The sequence below is a fragment of the Ambystoma mexicanum genome, chromosome 2q, assembly GCF_040938575.1.
Source record: "Ambystoma mexicanum isolate Mex_15411 chromosome 2q, UKY_AmexF1_1, whole genome shotgun sequence".
NCBI classification, from domain to species: Eukaryota; Metazoa; Chordata; class Amphibia; order Caudata; family Ambystomatidae; genus Ambystoma; species Ambystoma mexicanum.
In genome coordinates, this window is record NC_090924.1 from 1,175,284,886 (window position 1) to 1,175,312,724 (window position 27,839).

The following is a 27,839-nucleotide window of genomic DNA, read 5'->3' on the forward strand; positions in this document are numbered from 1 at the left end:
CTTGCCTGAGACAATTGTTTCGCTAACCACTCTTGCATTAGGTGCAGTAGTCCGTGCGGAACCAGGTAAATGGATGATGACATCCCGAGCAAGCGCATTGCTTTGCGTATGGTTATTTGGCGACAGGCTAGATACTGAGTTATTTGCAGTAGTATGTTTTGCACTCTTTCATTTGATGAAAAGACTAGACCCTCTTCTGTCTTTATGACAGCTCCTAAGAACTGTTTTGTCTTGTTTGGAACGAGACTTGATTTTTTCTCATTGATTTTAATCCCAATTGGAACAGAAAATTGATTGTTCTCTGGGTGTTTTGCTTGCAAATTTGGGGGGATTCTCCTGTTATCAGCCAGTCGTCCAGAAAAGGGTACACTGGGATTGATTCTCTCCGTAGATGCACTGTCACTATCGCTAGTACCTTGGTGAACACCCTTGGAGCGGAGGCTTTGCCGAAGGGTAACACCTTGAATTGGTAGTGTTGGCTCGCTCTTTTGAACCGCAAGAATTTTCTGTGTGCTGGGAAAATTGAAATATGGAAGTGTAATGATCACTACAAACCGTTTCCGGCAATACATCAGTCTTCAGGCATTGCAACACAGAAAGCGTAGAGTCTCCTACCTGGTAATAGATGAATGACCAAATCGTAGCTCCAATGGTGTTCCAGGTTTCACAAAAAAGGATGAAAAGATATATCCCAGTAGAACATAGGAATCCCCCTGGCATCTCCTTCGGAGCCCAGTTAAGTACTTGGCGACCGTGGGAAAACCAGGGAAACCCTCATGGGGGAGAAAACCCTATGAAGAGCTGCTGGGGAGCGTTGGTAAAGGCGAGGCAGACAGGAGGAAACCTCGGGTTCCGATTATAACGTTATGTGTTGGTTAAATGCTGGAGAGGTATAAGGGTGAAAACACAAGGTTCAATTGAAAGATGAGAAAACTACACAATGAGGAATGATGGTGAGATTAGGAAAACAGAATTACCATTCAAACATCTATACAGGGAGTTTAGTAGTTGAGGAACCCTGGGAACCGAGTCCGTTCAAGAACTATTCCTTTGTATGAAACGGGAAGTTCTGGAAGCAACATATAAAGAATTTAAGAATCAAAGAAGGTCGGATGGCAAGGGTCGGAGTGTATGAGTGTATGAGAAAGGAATCTACCTTCAAGGGGAGCACGAAATAAAGTCGATATTAGTCGTGTACTGTGGGGGCGTGGCTGAATGGTTACCAATACGATACCCTCGATCCGATCATATTCCGGATTCTAAGAATGAACAGATGCATTAATAGGAAGAAAACATGGTACGGATAGAAGGAAGGAGGAAACAATGAGATGTAAAGACTGAACTAGCTATACTCACTGAGCGTCCGTATACTCCTATGAGAGTAGCAACGCACCGGTATCCAGGACTTCCCGGCTGATATGCCGGAGAGAGATCGACTTCCGCATCCTGCGTGGCTCGAGGCAGGGAAACAACTAGACCGTTGCTAGGGCTGACGCGGCCATAAACCGGTGCGGCCATCTTGGAATAGGTAGAAGAGGAATGATTCGTCCTCACGAACATTACAGGAAGTTGGTACCTTTCATATCCAAGGATGCCATGTAGTCCCCCTGTTTCAGCAGAGGGATTACTTCCTGTAGCATTATGCAGAATATTTGTGGCTTGACATAGGTGTCTGCAGGTTGCAAGTCTAGGACAGGGCGCCTGGTGGTTTGCCGGGCTGTTTTCTATGGCACCCTTTAGTAGAGTGCTTTGACCTCTTCCACCAGGATTTATTGTTCTTCCTGTGAAGACTGTCTTTGTCTTGGCGGGTGCTTGGCTTGTGTTTGAATTAGCTCTATACAATACCCCTCCATCCCCTGCCACGGAGAGAAGTACCCACTTATCTGACGTGATTCCCTCCCATGCGTGGGCAAAGTGTGAAATACGACCTCCTACCCGAGTGGCATGGGACGGAACCTGTAGCGGGTGGTCATTGCTTCAGAGCGGATGAGCCCCCTCATGAGGAGGAGGATCTGTTCCTACTTCTAGACCTTCTTTGGCCTCTTCGAAAACCCTTTTGGGAGGACTGCCCTTGTGAAGAACCCCAGGATGAACTTTGCCCACCCTGGTTGTAGTTTGGTCCTCTAAACCGGCGTGAGTTTGAGCCTTCTCTCTGCCCAAAGGGTTTGTTAGTGATCTGTCCCAGGGTTTTGAGGGTATCATATTCCTCCTTTGTGCTTTTAAGTGCATCCTCAACTGCTTTGCCAAATAATGCGTTGGGCTCAATGGGCATGTTTAAGAGGGTAGCCTGGGTCTACAGTTTGAAACCAGACTGACAGAGCCATGTGTGGCGTTTGATCAGTGTGCTTTCCGCCACGATTCTCCCCGCATTGTCTGCTGCGGCCAGGTTATTTTTGAGGATACAGCTTGCTACCCGTTTCCCCTCAGCGATGGTGTGAGAGAGTTGTGTTTTTAGGGGCTCTGGGACTGAGTTTTTTTGTTGTGCGATCACGTCCCTCTTGTGGCAATTGTAGCTGGCCAATAGCGTGGTATTATTAGCCATCCTTGTTTGATAGGCAGCCGAGCAAGCTACATTCCTGCCCAGGGTGTAGATTTTCTTACTCTCCTTCTCAGGAGGGGCTTCGGCAGAGACCAGAGGGGTTCCCGCTCTCTTTCTTGTGGTGGTGACTACTAGAGAGTTGGGCTTTAGCTGGCCCCTAATGTAAAAGAAGTTTGAGGGGGCTGGTCTAAACATCTTTTCAATGCATGGGTTGACTGCCCGTGTCAGATTGGACGTAAGCAGAGAGGGCTGAATACGCCCCTGGACAGATTGAAGCAAGGGGATAAACTGTGCTGCAGATTTTTTATTCCCAAGGATGTCCTCCACAAAGTCTTTATCGACCTGGACTTCCTGGGTATCCAGCTTAAAGTGCTCTGCAGCCTTTAGGAGTAGTTCATTATATTGCAGTTGATTGTCTACTGGGGAGTCAGCCACTGGTGGGTCGGCTTCGTCTGGGGATTGGATGATGTATAAGTCATCATAATATTGGTCTAAGTCTCCTGTGTCACCTTGGTCCTCTGGGTTTGTTTAGGAGCCAGGATCTTGTGAGCCTTGAGTGTTATAACAATATGTGTCCGGACCCATGTCCTGATATGACGAGGTGGTAGCTTGCGTGGTGACCAGGCAGGCTTTTTTGGCTGTGGGCTGTATGTTTACTGCCCCACTCTGCGGGAGCCCCTGAAGGTTAAAGTTGTGGGGTGTTAGTCAAAGAAGCTTATAAAACTTGACATTCTCCTCATGACCCTGTCGATTTGTTCTGGGGTCAATTGAGAAGAGCTTGGCAACACAGAGGGAGCAGGAGTAGGTGGAGCAGGTGGAGGTTCTAGGACAGGTGTCTGCTTATGATGCCTAGCCCCTGAAAGAGTGCCCTCTGGGGTAGTGTAATTCCTACTTCGCGTGGCCTGTGACTTTTTAACCGGGGGCGTCGAAGATATGGAGTTTTTCGACGTTCTGGCCTTCAGTAGGATGTCGGGAACGTGTTTTAAAATTAATTCGCTTAATTTCGAGCTTTTTCCCTGAGGCCGTCGACAGGCCTTTTGATGCCCAGTCGCCGGAACTCGAGGGCTTCCCAGATTTAGTAATGGTGTCAGAAATTGACCTGTCATGTGGTGATCGCAACCGTAATGGCCCAGAGGACAGGGAATGTTCATACCATCCCCCTCGACACTATGTGTGGATTATCGGTCGATGACGTGGTCGACTTCCGGCCATCGGGGATGTGCTTGGTGTGGTGTGAACTGGTAGTGCTTGAGCAGCCAGGTGTCGCCCCCGTAGCAGAACCGCTGGCCTGCATGTTGGGGTCATGGGCTCGCACGCAGGAATCCGATGGTCGAGGCCCATTGGCAAACGTTTGTGGAGACGGGAGTCGCTGTCGTCGATGGATGGTCTTGTCCTTGAAGCCGTTGACAGAGATCTTGCGGTCAACAATTGTCAAAAGGTCAGAAAGAAATACCAAGATTAAACTTTTACTAAGTAATGGCGTCAGCAAAGAAGGAACTTGCGATATGCATTGGACTACGATGTCAGAGAAAAACAATCTGAGGGACCTCGATGTGTGAAGGACCATGGCTACAGTGGACGTCGCACTAGGGATAGTATTACTGGCATGCCCGGTCGACGTCCCTTTTCAAGTGTCGAAAACAAAAAATGTAATACTCTGCGACTATCACTAGATGTTGGCGTATGCATAGCATGTGATCTACGCAGATCCACAAGCCTCAGAAATAACATTTCATACTATAACACCAGTGTTAGGCCTGGAAGGTACCTCAGAGAACACACTAGATTCTCCTATACTGTGATGTAGTAAAGGATTCTGTGAATCCTTACCATATGGTTACTTACAGGGAATGGGTGATCTTACTGAGGTGACAGGGAAGATAGAGGTTTACTTATCTTTTTTCCTGAATACATCTAAAACCTTTCCTGAATACATCTACGTCCTTAGTCTGTGGCCACTGAAATAACTCTTTCGAATGACCTAACCACTTGAGAACAGATCTGAAAGAAAACGTGTCACACAACACAGTGGTGCCGTAAATTCTCAGGTCCCAAATACAAAAAGCAGCACAGCATCCTAACATCGTGGCACTTGGTTACACAAGGGAGAAAAAAAGATGACAAAAAGTGATTGTGATAAACTGGAAGCTGAATCGATGCTCCTTTCCAGTCCATGCAGAGAAATGAATAGGCAGTTCGTGCTTTGAGGATGCACAAGGCAACTCCTATGGTATACTACTGCACGTGACTTGGCAAAGTTATTTTGCATCATGCTCCAAGAACCATCTCCTTTTGTTGGACCAGACCGGCAATCATGGAGAAACAGGGACATGAAGTAGGAGCACATTAAAGTGTTTTAAAAAGTGTACCTTTGTTTCAGTTGCTAAAAAAATAGAACACAATAATTTGATCCTCGCTATGTCACCATATAAAAATGTGGATACCACTTTTCGTATTACACTGACAAAAACATCCTGTGTTTATCTTCCCAACACTTTGACCATGTGACTTGTGACCATTAATAACTACAATGACGTTAAAACAGGATTATAACACACAGAAGTCTTTTATTCATACTGCAGTTCACAAACATACATGCACACATACCTACATTTTCAACCTCGCGTTCTAGAACCTTAATCAATAAACAAGTTAAATAAACCTTAAATTACAATAATGCCCTAATTATCATAAAAATAGAAATATTACATTTATATGCCTTAACGGCTAGGAAAACACTTACGATTGCACACCCAGTCTGCATTCAGTATATGCCTCAAGATTTTCCCCAATGATATATACAGCTAAAATCTGTCCGTCTTTAAATATATTAGAAAATATCCCCCACCACAACGGTAAACTATTTGTAGATGAAATGTGTTGCCATCATACATACTTTGAAAGAAAACATTTGTAAACTGTAATATACTGTACCCAGTAGAAAACAAGAAGTCTTGTTGTCTTAAAAAGCTCTCACTGTTCATGAATTCCTTGAAGAAACATCTCCATCTGACATATTTACAAATATAGTATATACAAGTTCAATAGTCTTCATATGGCTGATCGCGTGTGATTTGTTGTAGAATACACTGTTTCGTTGCATGTGTTCTGTAAAGCTGCCTTGATAGTTTGGGCTGGTTTTCCTAAGATTTCAATTTTTCTTGAATTGATGACAACAGAAGCAGTAAAGACAAAAATCCAGCTATGCCAAGCAGTCTCTTAATAAGAGCAGAGGTTTCCTTTGGAACCACAATTTGTGCAAGATCATTGGTGATGTGAGAAATTTCATGTGCTGCACACACAAAAATGAAAGTACTGACGATAATGTTCAACATGGGATTTCCGGGAATCAGCACCAAGATCCCCTTTGTGTCCGCTGCTAGCCATATATGATATTGGCAAATAAACAACTGGAATAAAAAACATATGTTTATTAACCTGATACAACAATCATCAAAACAATATAAATAGTTATGTTCAAATGGATTTATAATAATTCAAGATAGTGTGGCTACATAATGTGCTAACATTTGATATTCCCTGAACATAACTCCCAATCCTATCTCTAATCACTTCTGACTAAGATGATCTGGAAAAGCAAGCAAAATAATAATGAATTAACCTTTGACAACATATCTATTTACATCAACAAGGTTTATAACTAGTAAACCTCTGTCATATCAACAAACCAGGGGAACATTTTAGAAGTTGCAAATATAAAGGCCTACTGGAAAATTCATGAAAGTACCTTTTTTCTTATTGGGTTCATTTTACCCGCTGTGGTAGATTGTGTATTTTAGTCAAGTCTCCCACCTTTCTTTAAATGTGCAAATATCCGACTCGAATACAGGTTTGAACAAAACAAGAAATAGTTTGATTTGGTTCAAGTCATTTCATTTAGGCCTCCCTAGAGATGGTTTGCAAGCATAATTGAGCAGAGATTCAACACATATGCAGCATGAACAGGCCTAATCCATTTCAATCCAACACTTCACCATGGTTTGAAAGGGGTTAAAGCTTCTTTGAACAATCGATATATTGAATTGAATCTATTGAGGAAACTATTGATTTGAACTGCGTCGATTCAGCTTGGCACAGGTTAGAGAAAGTTAAAGAAGACAACATTACTTTTGAGCAATGTTCTGTGATGACATGATGGGTTTTGCAGTGCAGTAAAAACTGTTGGTAATTCTGTTACCACCAACTTCTTTAATGGTAATGGAATTACTGCCAACTTTATTGCACCTGCAAATTCCATGTTTGGCGTTAGTCTAGGGGATGCTTGTGGTCAAGTGCTGGAGGTGTATCCACTTTAATGCCAAATAGTCGAGGAATTTCGACAAGCAGAATTACCACGATATTTCATTCAACATTCCCATGGGGCAATATGGACTCTGAAAATGGGGACGAACACAGCTTTTACCACTTAAAGATAACTGCCAGATCGTTTGCCGTAATGGTAAACGAGTTTGTCAGCATTTATGCCAGAAATACCACAAAACTGTAATGAGCCCCATTTCTGTTTTCTTTCAATGAAAACAAATGAAATCAAAAGTAAACCAAAATAAACCGTTTTCCAAAAAAGAAAATGATTTAACTACAAATTATTATGGATTATGAGAAATCAGGTATTAGATGAAGCACAAAGACTAGAGGGTTAATCTTTCAATTCTCAAAACATGTTGCGAGTACGTGAGCAGCTCTGCTTGTTGTTCTGTGCTCCTCTGGGCTTGTTTGATGCTGTTCTCAACAATGCAGATGTTTGCTTGTTGAGACCCTTGCCTCCTGTAATGCTATTCTTGTCACTGCAGAGCTGCGAGCAGAGTGTGGCGGTAGTATGAGCGTATTCAGCTAACAGTGCTGCTTGGCTATCAATGCCAATGCCACCTCTGCGAATGTGTAGGGAAATATTTTAGCTGGTAGCGGTTGTCGGTGTTTGGGAGATTGTGATCGACAACCGTGTTGTAGTAACAACAGTGTACACGTTTGTGCGTGTTTAGGAGTTCAGGGAGGTGCAGAATTCCTGGCTGTTTTCTCAGAAGGTTTTCACAGCATTGTGTCCGTTTAGGGCTTTTGTCACTGGGCAGGCTGGTTTGGAGCTAGCAATGAAACAGTGACATATGTCCCAAGAATCAGGAAGGTATTGAATCACTGAAAAACGAAGAACTGTTTTTATAGATAACTGCAAAATACCTGTTTCCAGAATAAAAAGATGTAATCTGAACTAAAAATATGTAAAGCTCTACTTGAGCCAACTTGGAGGTTTTCAATCACAAAACAATGGCTTAAATAACACTTACCTCTTTTTCCTTAAAATATCAAAATAAATTAAAAGGATAAAAAGCAGAACAAATTAAATACAAAATAAGACATTATATTTTCAGAAAACCGTTTAACAGATCAGCGGGGAAGATTAAATAAAATGCTACTTAATTTTAAATAAATGAACGGAAGGCAGAAAAGGCCTACTGTGATGAACATTCTGAAATTAAGTGCACTGAGTCAAAAACGAGCCACTGCCTGATGCAACGTAATGACTGAGCACTGGCTCAATGAACCAACCCCCAATTTCCCTTCTTTCATATCAAAATAAAGTAAACCAAAATAACACGTTTTTATTCAAATAAACAGATTCAACTACAAAAATGAAGTTAATGTTTTCAACTAGATGGAGATTTTGAGCAAGCATAGCTTTGGAATGCAGCACACGAGGCACGTAGGTCTGTCTCTCTGCTCTTCCTCCACGCAGCAAATAAGGGCCCTATTGCTTCATTTACTTAGCCAACAATACCTCAGAAGTCAGTATGGCTATAGTGTTTTATTCAAGCAGAGTTGAACCCTCGAGAGTGGCTCAAATCATCAAGCCATTTTGAGCTTCAGATCGAAATTGTTTGAATGGTTCAAGGCGATTCGAACACCCATTGTTTAGATAGGCCAGAGTCGGTACACTGATCCATACTGTGACATACGAAAATAACAACGAGAACAAGGTCTGGACCTCCTTGACCTCTCATGTTTCTGACTGTTAACCAATGAATCCAGATACATTAGCGACATCTCTCACATATCCAGGATGCGGCCCTGAAAGGGATGATTCCCCGTCCCCACAGGTGAGAAACAAATAGCATTTGTTCCCTATTTTATTGCATTCGTTTGGCGAGAACATGGCTGTAAAACAGAAGGCTGGGCGCGAAAGGAGGCAAGATGAAATCTGGAGGAGATCAAGTGCATGGGAGAATTTGAGAGTAGTGTGATAAGTGGGACACATGCCCTTAGAAGAGAAGGATCTTCAATTTCTTCTTAAAGTGAATGAGGGCTCTAGTCCTTTTAGGGGTTCTTGCTGCTCATCTTTTATGTTCTAGTCCTAAATGATGTTGTCTTTGCCACCACACATCTCTCTTTACTTTTCAGGTGACCCCCACCCTTTCCTAAACACCAGATTCTGTCCTTTTTCCTTTTCGAGGGTCCCAGAACTACCTGTCTCCTTCATGCGCCCTCTCCCTGCAGTCTCGTATGGGCAGCAATGGCCATTGGAATCACACTGAATCGTCTCTTCACATTTCCCCTCTTCCAGACACCTCTTACAGTACTTTGTGTCCTTCACACTTACCTGCACCTCCTATGCAGGTCCTTCTCCTGCTCATCTGTTGCCTCAGGTGCTGCCTTTAACCCCTATTGCTCCCTCCTGCCTGCGTGGAATTGATCCTCCACTATTCTTTTCCTATTCAGACTCTTGCATGCACCCAATGTAGTAGGTGCACTCTTTACACTTCACTTCCATTTAACTAGAAGTGGTGAAGAAGAATGTGGCAGATCGGATGACATTTGGTAGGCAGTTTTAGAGCCCAGAGGCATAGCAGGTGTGGATGGAGATTGTAAGTTCATGCATCGTTTCAACCCGTTTTTTAATGTGAGATTTCATTATACTAGAATACTGTTATCTCTTTCTACTAACAGCCTTTTATTTCAACTCCATTCATTTCTATTATGCGCTGTCGAAGTATGACTTTGACAATGCTCATTTATGTTTGTATTGTGTTATCTGACATGCAAGGACTAGAAATCCATTGCATCCAGTGCTGTGCTTGCAACACACAAAAACGGGTTATGGAGCACGATCTAGTACACAGCAGTTTGAGACAGTTACTCATAAAGCCACTAACGCTGTCCCTAAGCAGAAGCACACCCTATCCCTATCAGGGGGTTCTGTCCATATGGAGACGGTGACGCGCTGCCTATCTAGAAGAAAAGGGGGAGAAGAATGAACAGTATGCAACCAATTTGCCATCAAAGTTCATTTGCTAAAAACCCACATATATGGTAACCCATGACAAACAATGTCCCCGTCTCAATTTGCTCGTGAGATAAAAATTGCTGAGGGGAATTTCCTATTTATTTATTAACCAACAGAGCAATATGTTATCAGGGCATATGTGCTGGGTTCCTGTGGATATCTAAAATATCCTGCAACTATGCAGGGCTAGAGCAAGGTCCATAATGCTCCAAACAGGTATCATATCTTTACAAAGTATGTATCCTGTGAGTGGATATTGTGAGAAGAGAAAGCCAACCGATTTCGAGGACTATGGCAGCTGATGTCAGCAGGGATGCGGGTGGGCTCTACTGTGGTTGTGAAAGCTGTCGAGATAGATTGCGGTTCCTTATAAGTTAATTGGCGATCCCCAGAGAACCAATTTACACAGAACAAAAAGGTGTCTGGTGAAAACTTCACTAGACCTGAGGTCACCAAATTATGAAGAGAAAACTACCTAGTATCTTCATTCACTTTATCATAGGTAGTGTACTCATCACGGAGCAACAATAATTACCTTGTGCTAGTTTACAAAGTTGTGCAAAGTATCTTAATTAGAGTTTGTTTCTTCAAGTAAATAAGCAGAAGCCTCTAGCGCTGATGCATTTCGGGCCGAGTTTTTTCTTTAGGGCGAGTTCTACAATAGCAATATCAAATAAACACAAGTTTAGAAAGGAGCTGGCTATATCAACAGGATAGCTACATCATATTTGACGCATGGATATAAAAAAACAAAGCAATAAGACAAAATGAAAAAGAGAAAAAAGGAGGAGGAGCCTCGTAGTACCTGCGATCTTGCGAAGTCAAGAAGAAATGAGCATACACAGGGTAATTTCATAATCCATTTTTGTGCAAAGAGTGAGTGTATATGTAAAGCTAGTGTCATTCGCATGCGCATTACCTCTGTTCCATGGATTTGTGGAGGAGGAGAAACGTGAGAACCAGAAAAGTTATGTGCTGGTCCGGATGATAGGTCAGAGGCTTTTGCGTGTTGCCTGCAGGATGCGATGGCAACAATGATTAAGTATGAATGTCCGGTTTACAGCAGTTAGATTTTCGCTTGAAGTAAGGGATTAAGAAGCCTCAGAGTTTTGTGAGAAACCTGAAGGTGTCTCCCTGATCAGTCCCCAGGGATCTGTCCTCCAGGTGGCCAGGACATGTCCATCACTATTGGATCCAGTTCCTGGGTGTGGACCAGTGAGGGAGGATCACCTAGGTGGGTGGTCCTCAGGGGGGTGGAAGTGGGACACCGAGAGGTGAGACGCGGCAACCCCCTTCTTCTAACACCTTTTCCCCATCCTGCTATATAGGATACCCAAACTCTACTCCTGTCCCCTTTTCTGACACAACACTTTCGCACAGTACAAAAGACAGAGGACTAACACCAGAGCCATTTACCTGACATGTCCCAACACAAGGGTCAGGCAGAGACAGGCAATTGACCAGAACCATGCACACCCGATGGCCCTTTCCCTTCCCCACAGGGATAAAACATGGAGCATGCGAGCACAAGACGAGCAAGGCAGACTGCACGACAAGAGCTAAGTCAGCACGGCAGTTCAAGAGGAGGAGAAATATGGCACGAACCGAGAGGATGACAAGGAGAGAAGTGACCTTGCCCTTTCCAAACCAGGCCCTTGAAACCCCCACCGAAAGAATTGTAAGACCGCGAACAGCAGCACGTGTGTTGCAGCAGATGTCAACAGTACACAGAGCATGCCTACGCTGATAAGCAGGACAGAGGAAACGCCTGCTGCAGGGTACCGGCCGTGACTCACGATACATGGAAAGCCAAGCGGTTTATCACAGCCAGTGAGTCGAGGGGAGAACTGATAAGAAGCCAAACATTGTTGAATGAAAGACGCAATGTGGCAAATTAAGAAAAGTACAAATAAATGTAAAAACGAGAGGGTAAAACCAGCCACAGAGGAGTCCGGCACCAGGTGGGTGCTCACTCGAGAAACTCTGGGCGCACTCCCTAGACGAGAAGAACATAATGGCGGTCTTCAGTTACTCCCCCTCCCTTTTCAACTAGATAACATGTGAGATAAATAAGATCTGGCCCATTCTTAGCACAGGATCATGCCCTCTGCCTTCCCCTTTCTTTGCACTTAAGCGTAGACAAAACATCAGGGACAGACTGGTGCAAAACCTCTGCATGAGATCCAGCAGGCCAGTGACAATCATGGCCGGCAAACCCTGTGGGGTCCAGCAGGCCCCTAATAAGCCATACACCATATGGACAGTGTTCAGTGTGTGCCCAGAGTAACGCAGCACGAGCGTGGACATTGGGTGGAAAACACCATGACAGCAAAAACACTTCTCTAATTGCAATAGTGCAGGGGTAGTATACCTCATCACATGTCCCTGCAATCTTCGCTATGTAGAGATGACCAATCGAAAAGAGACTAATCAAGCACAAACCCTGTCTCAGAAATGCTAAACTTACAGCCCCCCGTGGTATCCCACTTTCAAGAAATGGACCATACCTCAGACGAGTTTCAATGGGCAGTTTTGGAAAAACTGCACCCTCCGGGCGGGGTACGGGGATGGAAGAAGGGAGCAACAATGGATTTTCCGGCTGAATATACGTCTAATGGCCTAAATGAAGCCATTCAGTGGCATGACCTAGCAGTCTTACAATGTTAGGCGAGTCCACAAATGGGTCGACTTTTTTGCATATTTCTTTCCTCCCCCTATGGAATCAATCAGAATCTATCAATTGTCTCTATGAGGTGCCGAAAAACCCTTAAATAACATGCATCCCCTCACCCCTACGCCCGCATAAGCTCCATATGCCCAGGACAGACATCGCACAAGGGCATTCAATGCGCACTTCTCCAGTCCAAGATGCCTGGCCCCAGAGAGGCAACTTCTGTAGTGATCTTGAGGCTCCGCACAAACCATGTAGACAAATGAGCCGCTGCGTGTTGAAAGCGCACAGCGATTTATTTTCAATGCGCTGCCGGCGGATCCACATCGAGTAGACGAGATTGCTTGCCACAGGTAAGATTATGCATCTTTTGCTGCCGGACATTCATACTTACACATTGTTGCCATCCCCTCCTGCAGGCAAAACGCAAAAGCCCTGGAACCGTCATCCAGGCCAGGACATGACTTTTCTGGTCCTCACGTTTCTCCTCCTCCACAAATCCACGGAACTGAGGTAATGCGCATGCGAATGACACTAAATTAGTCTAGTTCACTAACAGAATAACAATATTCAACACATGATGAATGCCAGTAAACGCCCAGTAAATGGGAGGTGTTTTTAAGAGGGACACAGTACATACCTGTTGGGAGCTGTTTTTTAGTGTCTGCAATTATGACATATTCCTTGCTGCAAAGCCTGTAATAATATTAACTGTTTGGTAGCCACTTAAAACCTATTCCCTTTGAAGATATAGCTGACTTGGCTTTATCTTTGTCCCCCTTCTCCCTAGGATACAGCCTAGTCCTAAAATATGGATGCTCTGTCGGTTTGCTTCCAAGGCGAGCATGTTGCCGCTCAGCTATCCTCCAGCTGCCATATCCACTAAAAGCTCACAGGATATGTACTTTGTAAAGATTTGATACATGTTTGGTAAACAGGTGTTTTGAGCATTATAGACATTGCTCTCGTCCTGCATAGTTGCAGGATATTTTAGCTGGCCACAGGAACCCGGCACATATGCCCCGGTAACATATTGCTCTGTTGGTTAATAAATAAATAGGAAATTCCCCTGAGCAATGTTCATCTCACAAGCGAATTGAGACAGGGAAAATGTTTCCATGTCATGGGTTATGACATTTGTGGGTTTTTAGAAAATTAACTTTGATGACAAATTGGTTGCGTACTGTTAAGTAGGGCCAGCCTTCTCCCCCTTTACTTTTAGATAGGTGCATCACTGTCTCCCTAGTGACAGAACCCCCTGATAGGGACAGAATGTGCTTCTGCTTAGCGAAAGCGTTAGTGGCTTTATGAGTAACTCTGGCTCAAACGGCTGTGTACTAGATACTCCATAACGCCTTTACATGCGTTATAAGATGATGGGATATAACGGAGGAATGAATTTGTTGTCCTACTAAAGATTTGAAATTCAGTCCCCGACTGTTGTTTTGTCCAGTTCTGTCCTGACACTTCACTAACCTACATTCTAGCTGAGCCTCAGTGACAAGTACTATGGCAACTAATATGATGTGAACCTTGCCTACTCCATTGCAATGTCACAGAAGGAATCAGAATGCTACTTGGATAGTTTGTAGGACTTTCAGTTCTATGTAGAGACTCCCAGCAGGGAATACGGTGGTCCTGCCATGTAATCATTACATAGATTCTCTTCAGCCACCACCAACCAAACTCAGGCTGTTCTTCTCGCTTCCAGGCTGCCACCCATGGGCCAGGAGCTTCGATGCTGACACCCCAGCAAGAGCCCAAACCCAGCACCCAAGGACTCTGGAGCAGTCAGACCCCTCCAGCAAGTTACAGCACAGGAGCCTTGAGAATGGTAGCATAGAGTGGGCCCATTCAACAGAGGGTGTTCTTGGGCTTGTATGTGCCCATCGTGGTAGGCTGCCTTGTTTATTAAACAAATCGGAGGATGCGCATACAGCGTGCAACATTATCCCTGCAATCTCCGAGTGAATTTAAGTTGATGGCTGCCATTTCATCATAAACTCTCCAGGAATATAAGGGCGGTAGAGACAAACTGATAAACCGTAGAAAATGAAAGTACCATGATATTCACAGTTACTGAGTACCAAGAAATATCAATGGATATAAAGGATTAAAATGCCCCAAACTGATCCTCGTCCCAAGTTCCTGTACAGATGCTTGCAAAGAAGAAATTATTTACCTCTTAGTAATGTTCTTTCTGATGAATGTTACCACCATGGATTCCTCATCTATGATAATCATATCCCAGCGCAGTTGCTTTTTTGGAAACTTTCCATCCACCAGGCTGTGCAGCGCGGCTCTGCGTCAACTCTGTCCAATGCCTCTATGTACCCTGCACGCCATACAGACCTTAGGGGCCAGTATAAATTGAGGCGCTGCGCACGTGATCTCCGTTCTACACATTTTTCTTTTCACTCGGATGGTGGGGGACCATAGAACCTATGGTTTATTAACTATCCGTGCTGAGGAGCAGGTAAAGAGGAATGCATGGGAGGAAAATTATCAGAAAGAACATCATTTGTTGTTCTAATAGAGTCTTTCCCCCCAGATTCTTCATCTATGATAGACTCCCAAAGCAGTAAGTAAATTTGGAAGATGGAGGAAGCAAGGGCACCACCTAAACCAGAATAGTGTGGAGAACGATCCTATCAAAATAGGCATCCTTGCCAGCAAGGGAATCCAAACAGTATTGCTTCGCAAACATCTGCAAAGATGCACCCCCATGTTGCAGCTTGGCAGAAGTACAGGACAGGGAATCCTCTGTGCAGGGCAGATGTGGCAGCCACTCCTCTGGGAGAACGGGCACAGAGACTTTCAGGCACATGCTTTCCAGCCAGATCGAAGCATTCCAATATGCAGATAATGATCCACCTTGACAGTGCCTGTTTGGTCACAACCCTGCCCGCATCAACCCAGCCCCAGCGAAACCCACAAAAACCTTGTCATAGTTCCTAGTCTCTCTCGTTTGAGAGACATAGAACCTAAGGGCCTGCACCCGTTCCAGCCAATGGAATCATTCCTCTGCCTTGGAAGGGTGAGGCAGAGGAAACAACACAGGAAGATTGATCTTCTGAGAGAGATGGACATTCAAGACCACTTTGGCAAAAAGGGGGCCGCACACTGAAAATCATCTTCTCTTTGAAAAAAACGAATAGGGAAGCAAAACACAACACCTGGAGCTCACTCACCCGTCTCGCAGAAGGAAAAACACCTTAAGGGTGAATAATCTAATAGAAGAGGAATGGAGGGGCTCAAACAAGCACCCAAATAAAAAAAAAAAGAACCACAAACTGGCAGGGAGAAAACTGGTTACACAAACCCCGCAAGAATGGCATAACAATGGGGATTGTGACAAATGAGTCCTGTTATCCGGGGACCTCGTAACATACCGAAATAGAGGCGAGGAAACTATTAACAGTGCCAATCTGCAGGCCCGCCTGAGCCCAAGCCTGCATAAAATCCAACACAGGGGGGAAAAAGGACAGGATTAAGGATCCAGGTCTCTCTCCCGGCACTAAGTCAAAAATGTATGCCACTTTCAGGCACAAGTCGACTTTGTAGCGGGGCCGCAGTCTGACTGGAGATCAAGGACTTTGTCCACAAGTCACACTCCTTTTATCTCAGTCACTCAGTAGCCAAGCAGGAAGGTTCAAGGCGGAGCGGAAGACCCGTCCCTCAGAATGGCAGAGCAGGTCGACTCTCCTCAGAAAGCGCTAGTGAGGGCAGATGAACATGTCCAGCAAATCCAGATACCATGTACTCCGGCCCAGTCTGTGGCGATCAGGATCATTGTGCTTCTGAACAGGCGCAATCTCCTGAGAACTAGCAGAATGACGGGGATCAGCGAGAACACAGGACTAGGAAACATTCTGGAGCAGAAAAACTCAAACTTCCTGTTGACACTGGAAGTGGTGATGTCCACTTGAGGAGTTCCCCAAAGGAAGAAGATCTCCTCCAGAACACCCTGACAGAGCTCCCACTCGTGGGAGGATGAAGTCTGTCTGTTTAAGGCATTTGCTGTGATATTCTCTTGTCTGGCCAGATGAGCCACCATCCGAGAGACACCGCTCTCCAGAGCCCAGAACCACAATCGCATTACTTCTCTGCACAGAGACAAGGACCCTACACCACCTTGCTTGTTGGGGTAATGCATGGCCACTGTGCTGTGCATCAGGATCAGCACACTCTTGCGTTTCACAGAGGAGAGGAAAGCGACCAGGGCCAGTCTGATGGCCCTCAACTCCAGCAAGTTGATGTATTCGAGATTCTGCGGGACACCACAAACCGCTCACCGTTAGGTCTGAAAGGTGAGCCCCCCAATCAGTCAGAGATGCATCCGTGACCACCGTCACAAGGCGCTAAGGTTGGTGAAAGGCGCCTTTATTTTTTTATTTTATTGTTTAAAGCGTGGACGTAGCTTGAGAGCAGAAGAGCGCTATACAGAGTGTGGGTAGCAAGCGTTTGGGCTGGCATTTCTTTTAACAGTAGTGCAGTACTGTGAAGACTGTGTGTCAGTAGGTGCGTCCATTGGATGTACCTTGCCTTTCAGCAGGTTGTCTTGCACAGCCCACTACGCAAGATCCTGAGCCACCTGGTCTGAGATCCGCAAAGGGTCTGATATATGGCCCTGAAACTACGACCATTGGCAATGGAGAAAACACTGAAGCAATCTCATGCGCAGCCTCACCTCTGCAACCTACTGGGGCACCATATAACCTATGGTTTATCAGCTATCCGTCCTGAGGGGCAGGTAAAGAGGGCAAGGATGAATCCATGGGAGGAAAATTTTCAGAAAGAACATCATTTGTTGTTCTAATAGATTCTTTCCCCCCAGATTCTGCATCTATAATAGACTCCCAAAGCAGTAACTAAATTTGGAAGATGGAGGAAGCAAGGACACCACCTAAACCAGAATACTCTGGAGAACGATCCTATCAAAACAGGCATCCTTGACAGCAAGGGAATACAAGCAGTATTGCTTCGCAAACATCTGCAAAGATGCCCCCCCCACGTTGCAGCTTGGCAGATGTACAGGGCAGGGAATCCTCTGTGCGGGGCAGATGTGGCAGCCACTCCTCTGGGAGATGCAGGAGGCCATGAGGCCCAGAAGGTGCAGGAAGGTAGAGTCCAAGACTTGTCACCGAGATTGGAGGACATTGACCATCCGAAAGATGTTCGTCACTCAATCCTCAGCCGGGAAGGACCTGCCCAGGTGAGTATTCAAGACCGCACTGATAAATCGGAAGGACTGACTCAGCAAAACCTAAGACTTTTTGAAGTTCAGGGAAAAGCCCAGGCTGTGCAATAGAGTGCACGTGTGAGTAGCTGCTCTGTTAGGGAGAATTCTCTTCTAAGGCTAATTTCCATTACCTATAGAGTCCCCCAGCAGCTTTGCTGGATTTGAAGGGTTTATTTTTTTCTTCTGCTAAGAGCGAGACCCTTTTTTCCCACTCTTAGACAGATTGCTAGTGTGTGTTTTGGGCTATCTTGTGTGCTTATGGTCTACGGGTTTTTTCTCACCCTCATTGGAATCATCTTTTTAACATGTGTGTTACACAGCACCCTCAGTGCAGTACCACAGGGATGTTGTAGCGACCACCAAACAGACTCCATACCCTGGGACTGACTACTGTCTCCCAGGGCATGTAAAGTCCCCATTGACTTTACTAGTCAATAATTATGAACTAAACCAGTACAACCCATCTTACTATAGAAGTACTGGAAAGGGTTAATAGTTTTTCCCTAGTGTTCATTTTCGAGGGGGTACCGCACAGTCCCTCGCTCCAAAGTTTCTGGCTGGTGGCAGTGGTTACTACCGTAAATATTTGACCGCAAATATTTTGCTTTGGGATTTTCCCATTGTTCAAGGCTACCACTTTTACTGACAGCCTCTAACATACGGCCGGTTTATTTTAATATTAACTTTACTCTGGTAGGTTTTTATTGCCAGAACTTTAATAATATTTCTTTCTTGTGTCTTTCTCTGAAATCCTAACCCAGGTCGGGGATCCTTTGTTCATCCTTTTGGCGGGCTTCTGCACAGAAGCCCTCCTTTCAGCGCCACGGAGTCTGGGGTAGACAGGATGTGTGGGAGGGGGAATAGGCACCCTGGGCAGGGTTACCTAGGCAACCCAAATCACACTCTGCCCCGATAGACTGGGGGATTATCCCGCCAGGATAGCCACCCCACTGTGTGAATGACAGCTAGAGTGTATGAATGGGGGTCTTGCTGCATAAAAGCAGGGTCCTGAGGACTGGAGGACAAGATGTCACCACTGGAACTAAGAAGCCGAAGAGGAGAGAAGCCAAAGAAATCTGCAATAACTGAACCACTGGTGAAGCCCTGCTGCAGATCCTCACCACTTTTCTCCAACAACTCGAGAAGATCTTTACCTGCAAGAGTCTTCTTCCCTTGAGCTGGTGGGGTCAACCAGTTCGCCAATCGCCTTCCAGGACCTGCCTTGGTCGAATCGCCAATGCCAAGCACTAGGAGACCGGATAGCCAGGCACCCATCCACCACAACCGCGATTTAAAGGAGCGTAGCTTTTATTCCGTTTTGGCAGCACCGCGGCTGGTTTCATCCCTGGGCAGTGCAGTAACTCGAACCTTCCTTCACGACGAGAGCCTCTCTTCCTCTGCTGGATCTCCCGAACTGCAGGAACTACCGCCACCGCAGGAGCCTCTTCCACTTTCAAAGTACATTGTTCCGCCAGGCCTCCCTTTTCGTTGGGTATTGCTAAAGGTGTTTTAAATCCTTTACTTACCTTCTGGGATGGCCGCCTTTTCGGCTAACATTATCTTTCTACGTCCTGCAACCGCCTTTTCAATCGTTTAACAAAGACTTGACTGCAGCTACTAGAACATTTTGAACCTAGGCACTTTGCCTTGTACCACTGACTCTGGCACAAGCCTCTTGACTCTGGCTAAATCTGTTACAACTGCCTTCTCTAGATTGTTTCTCTCCAAGAAATGTGTTGGTACACCTAAAACTCTTATAACCACCTTTCCTTCCCTTCCCTTCCCTAACCACCTTTCCTTCCCTTCCCTTCCCTTTTATTTATTGCTGAAGTGCCATTTTGCTTGGTTTTTACCAGAGTACTGTTGATGCTAAAGTGCTGCCTTGCTTAACTTGTTGACAATCCACTTGGGAAGTTTTGCTGGTGTGTTTTAGGAGTCCAAACATGTATAACTTGTTCTTTCCCTCCCTCTTAAGAAATTGTCAGAGTGCCATTTCTGCTTATTTATCACTGTGCCGTTTTGCTCAGTTTTCACTCTTGCTCAAACTTGTCTACAATTTAAATAGGGAGTTGTGTATACTTTTCCTGACTGTTTTAACTTACTTTAAGAATAGTGATTTGTGTGTGAACATCAGAGTGTGTAAAATAAATATATATATTCTTTTTGATACAAAGCGTTGGTCAGTGTTTCCTTGTCCCATAGTATTGTAGTCCTATTGTGTAAACACTGAATACTGCTCATCTCCCTCTTGAGATAAGTCTTGTGGAAACAGAAAAATTGATATGAGGCCGGGAAGCCCAAAGGAAACACACCAACACAGGTTACAAAGGACATACAAAGCGCTTTATTCAAAGTTACAATTACCAAAAGTCAATTGACATACGGATAGCTATTCGGCCCTCAGAGTAACAGGATGAACCATCAACGGTAGTTCGCCGTGTTGGTGTGAGAGAGCGTATATTGGGATACACAGGTTTTTATACTTTTTATCCAGCCTTGGTCAACCCCCTCACGGGTTAACCATTCTTTGGACCAGGCCTAGGGTTCGTTGCCAGGTCAATCCCATAATGTATGCAATTTGATCAGTTCCGCTGATACAGTTGTTCATTTACACATAGGTCAGGGATAGGACAAGGTCTCAGTTCGCGACCCCAACAAGTGGCCTGCGGGCATATTACTTATTCATGTGTGCGGAGGTCACAACGGCCAGAATCCCACTCGAAATGTCATTCGGCCTCCATTTTGTTGTTCAGGGTGACTTCCACACTGCAAGAGTACCTAAAATGGCGGCTTAATCCAAGATGGCGATTTGCACAATACATTAAGGTCAAGACCTTGCCACGGAATCTATGTACACAATGTTTGTAGACAACTTGGCGTAGGCCAACATACATTCAAACAATGCGATAGGAGGTACAATATTATTTCGATTTCCACAGTCTGACTGCTTAGCCACAGCTACCAACTAAATCTTTGTGGTACAGACTGATACCAAAGGGAATTTATTGCATATACCTGTAGTCTTAATCTTCTGTAGTGCTCCCTAAGGGAACTGCACAGGATTCTGCCTAACATGCTCCAACACTAGATCTGGGGAGAGAGCTCAGACAAGCCAGTCGCCCAGGTACGGAAAGACATGAATGTTCTCCCTCCTAAGGCGAGCCTCTACCACTGCCAGCTTGGTGTAGCTTGCCAAAAATCCTGACAGCCGAAGAAAGCCCAAACAACAGGACCTTGAACTGGTAATGGTGTTGACCTACCACGAACCTCAGGTACTTCCTGTGCTTTCGATCATCAGTAAGGACGTAGGCATCAAACTCGTTCGCATATCCGCCTCAGACTACGCCTTGCATCTGCAACGTCACTGCAGGGCGTTAACTGCCTCTCTCTCCTACCTCGTGTCCCAGCCTGCCACACGCTTTACCTATGCATTCATTATCGACCACTATCAAGTGTAGCATTGCTTCCTGAATGCCATTTGTTTGCTGTTCACTTATACTCCCCTATATGGTGCTACCCATTGCCTGCAAAGTCATTATAACACGTAGCTCTGCTTGCTGAATGCCATTTGTTTGTTGTTCACCTATGCTCCCCTATCTGGTGCTACCTATTGCCTTGCATAGTCATCATTACTGCCTGCGGTTCTGACCCACACACACACCATGCTACTTAAATACTCAAACAAGGACCTCACCCCTCCTACTCACTCTCTACACATTCTTGGCATCCACAACTCCCACCAAACCAACTTGCACGCAACCACCACCTTATTACACTACTCTTGCTCTCCCATCACACACACCATGTCCACTTGTACTACTACGCAACAGCCTGACTACTCCCACTCAGCCACCACATGCTTACTGTCATGCTCCAGCACAGCTAGCAGATGCAATAGACTCAGAGCCCAAACTCAACCTCTAGAGCGCAGCTGTTTTCCTACACCCACGGCAGGCAGAAATTCTTGATTAGGCTCCTGCTTCGTCCACAGGCTCACCATCCACATCAAACACCCTATCGTACCAAACCCTACTCACACTCATCTAAGTCAACCTCTCATTCCGAGTACACCCTCCATACCAGACCCAGCCACTTTCAACACAACCACAGAGACCAAAACCACTCCCACACCACATATAAAATGTGCCCTCCTAAATGTGCGCTCCCTCCCAGCCCATGCCTTAGAAATACACAATCTCCTATCCAATCACAACCTTGACCTACTAGCCATCACAGAAACCTGGCTGCATGAAGCTTCAGGCTCTGCCGACACCCTTGCGCTCCCACCAGGTTATACTATCCTTAGACAAGACAGACTAGCCCGCTTAGGAGCCGGAGTAGCCCTCATCTTCAAAGACACCCTCCCGCACAGACTTATCAGTCATCCATCGGATAGTAACTCAGACATTTTGTCTGCCAAGCTGGCACTGTCTCCTAATAGCACTATCAACATCCACATTATTTACTGCACCCCAGGTCTCCCTTCAGACTTTCAGGGACACTTTATACACCTACTCAGCAATAATATCAAAAGCTCCACCAAGACTCTACTACTTGGAGACCTAAACCTATGGTTCATTGATACCAAAGACAAAGCTTCTGCTTCCCTCGCCAAGGAACTCAATGACTTAGGTTTCTCACAAAAAGTCTTGAGCCCCACGCACTCCAAAGGCCGTACCCTGGACTGGGTTGCGGACCATAACTGCCTCACCACTATCACCTCCAATACGGCCATGCCATGGACTGATCATAGCTGTATTGAATTCTCCATACCAATCACCACAAGCTCTAAAACCCTCACCCCTGCCCCCTCAGCACAGGTCAGAAGCTCTAAGAAACTCACCAAGGATAACCTTCGCCCATACCTGAACATCCCCGCACTAGCCCCCCCTTCCTCCAACGATCCTAACACACTAGCAGACACTTACAAAGAAATTCTCACTAAAGCCATCAACTTTATGGCGCCACTTATGTAAAAACGAAAAAAAGTCCCTGCACACCAACTCCTGGTACACTGAAGAACTGAAGTTCCTTCGCTCCAGCAAAAGGGTTGCACTAAAAAATTGGCAAAATGACGCCAGCGACAATGCCAAAAACTGTTTTAATACGATCTCCAGCCAATACAAAGCAGCCATCACTAAAGCTAAAGCCGACTCCTTCAATTTTCGCATCTCAAATGCCAACTCACAATCGAAGGAAATCTTTTTTTTTTAATTTATTTTATTTGTATATGGTTTAAAGAAAAAAACTTTTACAAAGTTATACAGAAGAGAAATAAAACAATGAACAGAACTATACTTTAACATACTAGCTAAACCAAAATGTCAATACTAAAATAATCATTTAAATAGATTTCAAATAAAACCCAAACAAGATTTCCAGTACATTACATACATACAATAAAACAGATCAGAATACTGAACTTATTTCTGCCAAGTGCAAACATTCGATTATAACACTCTCCATCCATCAAGCTATAAAGCTTTGCTTAATGGGAGGAGTTTAAACAAGAGCACACTCTGACTTGAGGAACCGAACAACAGCCAATTCCAATAAGATTTTGCTATCAAATAGCATAAGTTTCCATAGCAAGTCAAGATCTACATTTGAAGCATCTGGAACAAATCGTTCGAAATAGTGTGCTCTAATTTGAGACACGGCAGAGCAATCAATCAACAGATGTTTCAACATCTCCTTGGCCTCTCCATCCCTGCAATATCTACATAGGAATGTAGGTGCCAAGGTCTTAGTTCGTGCTGAAATCATTTCTCCAGTTAAAAGCACATTAAAACGAAATCTTATAAATGAATTTCTCCAACCTCTCTGTGGGAAGGAATTTAAATAAGGCTCCGGTGAGCCCATACATTTATAGTGAGACACCATATGACCGTACAATTTATATTGGATTAATTTATAGATTGTGCTTTCCCAATCATAATTTTGGAGCAATAGCTCAACTCTTTTAGGGTTAAATAACAAAGTGCTCATCGATGCCCCTGCACAAGTCAATAATTTCTTACACATTTCCACTAGTTTTTTCATAAATACTGATTTAGAAGTACCTTGTATGAGCATACCGGACAGATCACAATACAAATGAATTCCAGTATTGCTTAAAAGGTTTCGAAATAATAACAGACATTTCCATTCAACAATGCTTTGTAAAAATTGCAAACCAAATTCATAACGTAAGGCCACTACGGGAATGCATTTCGGAAGACAGTCATTTTACGTAAAATATTCGCTTCCAATTTAGTCGGATCTATCTTGCCATTTATAAAAGGAAATTCCATACCATATGAAACTTTAGGGATGGTTTTTGATTTATAATATCTTAACAACGGATGGCAAGAAAAAACACCAAATTTGAGGTTGATTATGCTTAATAATACAAGCTTTAGCTTTCATCGTATAATGATTTTGCACTAAAGTGCCAGTTGGTGTATCACTTACAAAAAATCCTAAGTATATCATGGTATGTTTAATTCCAAGCTTAGTCTCAACTATAAACCAGTTCTTTTGAGGCTGCTTTTGATTTTGGGTAAAGCGCAAAACATTTGATTTTAAAGCATTAACCACTAAGCCATTTAAGGTCATATAGACTACAAAAGCGGTTAGCAGACGTTGAAGCCCCAAAGGAGCCCTGTCGAATAATAGGTAGTCATCTGCGTGGAAGCACCAACACTTTTTTTGACCCTCAAGGGAGGGTTGAACAAAAGCGGCATTCTGCAAGCATGTAACTATATGAGAAGTGTACAAATTGTACAGTGTGGGCGCAAAAATGCAACCCTGCCTTAATCCATTAAATGTTTTAATTGGAGAAGAAAGAAGGCCTTCGTTGTTTAATTGAATTTGAACACTCGAGGCTTCGTATAGATGTATCAATATCGCCAAGAGCTCTGGGGGCAGACTTAAGAAATCATGGGTTATGCCAATTCTGAAAAAACCAGGGCTGTCAGTTGATATGCCAAATAACTATCGACCCATTACTAATACAGCGTTTTTACTTAAGATTCTTGACCGTGTGGCCTACATACAAATTGCAGAGCACCTAAAGGCCCATCCTATCCTAAACGACCATCAGTCCGGATTTCAGGTTGGATACGGCACTGAAACTGCGCTACCCAAACTCAAATCCAAACTGATGGCCCGTATGGATAATAGGGAAGCATCTCTGCGTATGCTGCTTGATCTTTCCGCGTCTTTCGACCTGGTGGATCATGATATCATGGCCACCAGGTTGTGCGAAGTGGCCAACTTTTCACCATTTGCCTTTAAATGGGTCCTGTCATTTCTCTATAATCGAGACAGTAGAGTCTTCTGTGGCCATGCTGAATCTGAACCTATTTTAACATCTTGTGGCGTTCCACAGGGTGCCTGCACTTCTCCCTGTTTTTACAATACATTTACAGCTCCTCTATTTGCAATGCTCGATTATGAGAATATAATATTTACCAACTATGCGGATGACACGTAATGTGTCATTCCGCTCTCTGGTTGCCACAGTGAAGACGAACTGGCCGTTCATAGAGTTTTTACTTTAATTGAAACTTGGATGGTCCATAACAAGTTAGCACTGAACAAATCAAAAACCGAACAACTTGTCATAGGCTCACCACACACCATTAATAAAATGGGGCCACAGTATATGAACTTCCAGCTGGGAGAAGAATCTATTAAACCCCTAAAAAAAGTGAAAACCCTTGGAGTGACCTTTGATCAACATATGACCATGAAACAGCATGTCAGTAGTCTTGTATCGTCATGTGCATATTACATTAAACTGTTAGCACATTTAAGGCCTTTGATATCACAGGAGAATGCAGAGACTATTGCAAGAGCAATAGTAGGTTCAAAAATAGACTACTGCTCTAGCTTACTCATGGGTATCAATAAGTCCGACTGTAATAGGCTGCAGGTATGTCAAAATGGGGCTATTAGAGCCGTCATGAAACTCAAATATAGAGACCATGTTACGTTGGCAAGACGTGAGTTACATTGGCTGCCCGTGGCCTCTAGATTTCTATTTCGAACTCTGATTATCATACACAAGTGAAGATCTGGAAACATGCCTGGATATCTACAGATGTTATCCATAAGAAATAATGTGAGAACATTAAGGTCAATTAATCTGCACTTTCTATCTGAACCAAAATGTCACACTGTCAGAGTAGCCAATTCAGCCTTTGCTTTCAATGGTCCAAGGGCTTGGAATGCTCTTCCCTTAGAGATGAGATCCATTGACTCTCCAGAATCATTTAAGAAGAGATTAAAGACCTATCTTTTCAACTAAATGACCCTGAGACGCTTATAAAACATCTTCTTTGCAGTGGCATTGCCTCATGGACTCTCCTTTTTGTTATCTGTTATTATTGTCATATAGTGCCCTCACGCCTTCGGGTTCATGGCCGCGCTATACAAATGTATTAAAGTAAAGTAAACTAGTAGAGCCAATTTACTCCAAAGTCTTGCTCGGTCCACCAGATCAAAAGCTAAAGATAAGTCCATACTTGCTAAATACACAGGAGTAGCTCCCCTTTTCCAACCCATTTCCTGGAGGAGTGTTATGAGAAGGCCTCCCGCCAAGCAACCCATCTTTTTTCTAAAGCCAAATTGGGCTGATGAGTCTAACAGTGCAATTGGCCTGTAATTTAAAGGTAAAGCTCTATCCCCATTTTTGTAAATGGGAACGATGAAAGACATATTCCATGATTGCGGAATAGACTTTGTGCAACCTACGTCTTGAAAAAGAATAGAGCCTTAGACCAAGTATCCGGATCACCTTTCAGCAAAGCATTTGATAAATCATTTGAGCCCGCCGCCCTAGACGGACTGGACAAAACCATTCTCTACCGAATCTCAGCAATTGAGAAATTGCACTTCCACTGAACAGTGTAGAGAGAACTTGGAACTCGAAAATCTTGGCCTCTGCTTGCGTACAAGTCAGTAAAATGCCCCACCCAAACCTGTTCGTTAATAGGGTTAAGACCACCATCGACATTTTTTAATGATCTACACGAAGGATTTTCACTAGCCGAACTGTTGTATCATATTTGTGAACATGAGGTTTCATAACCTGAGTTTTGCGTGGGAACTTTGTGGATTTATCTAAGATTTTTAAGTAGTGTCTTACCTGCTTATGCGTAAGCGTCGCTTGTTTTTCTTCATACGTTGTTGCAGCATGATCTTTGCGAAAAAGGACATTACATGCTTGAACATTTCCAGAGTGCCATATGATCCTGTTCTGACCGTGGTTCAAAACCAGATCTCTGGACATAAAGACTGGATTAACAATTTGTCTATAAAAAATCAGGTCAAACTCAAGCATCCTATGGTCCCTCATCAGCGTTGTACATATACCAAAGTTTTCCACTAGATGACATATAGATATAATCTATTGCGGAGGACCTAACCCCCGATGACCAACTTACATATGTCCCTTCCTTCCGCAACTTCTGATGTAATGATCTCAGACCCCAAACTTTAAAAAACATATTCCACACCATTGCATCATATTTTTTATCCACCAGGCGAGATGACGGGTGGATGTTCGCACAAAACTACACCCCTACCATATTTGTCAGCACCACAAAAGGGCCCTCTACGTCCTCAATCAAAAGCTTCATATTTGTGTTTAGATCACCCATAACCAAAAATTAGACACCTGGATATTTAGCTAAACAATTCTCCATAATTATTTACATTTTTATGATAAGAACGTAAAGATCCCACCCTGAAGACCATTATATGTTCCATATCAGAAGATAAGACACACATACATTGCCATCGACTCTCAACAGAGCACCCAAAGCATATGGTGGTTCTGTATAGGCTTCGATCAAATGTATACCATAGCTCAGCTTAATGGCTATAAGCAGGCCTCCAGATGGCCGACCTTTTGGAACCTTGTTGGCTAAGAGATGGGACACCTTCAAATCCGTCAAAATGTGCTGCACTCATCATCCAAGTTTCCTGTATACATAGGAAATTTTTAGAGCTTAACTTACAGCACAAATCGAGGGATGAAGTTAAATACGAATTCCTTGTTAATTCCAGCATAATATTGATAAAATATTTTCTGAAACTAAAATTG

At 44.1% G+C, this 27,839-nt stretch overlaps 1 protein-coding gene across 2 annotated transcripts in view; it reads right to left on the reverse strand.

Moving 5' to 3' along the window:
* Positions 1-5,086: 5,086 nt before the first annotated feature.
* Positions 5,087-27,839, reverse strand: part of CASD1 (CAS1 domain containing 1) — an 895,825-nt gene continuing 873,072 nt past the window's right edge. The window contains exon 18 of one of the 2 annotated variants that reach the window (XM_069648572.1): positions 5,087-5,949. In XM_069648572.1, the coding sequence (XP_069504673.1) occupies positions 5,683-5,949 (267 nt within the window). In that variant the 3' untranslated portion in view covers positions 5,087-5,682. The remainder of the gene's footprint in view (positions 5,950-27,839) is intronic. The other variant, XM_069648573.1, reaches the window with a different exon arrangement.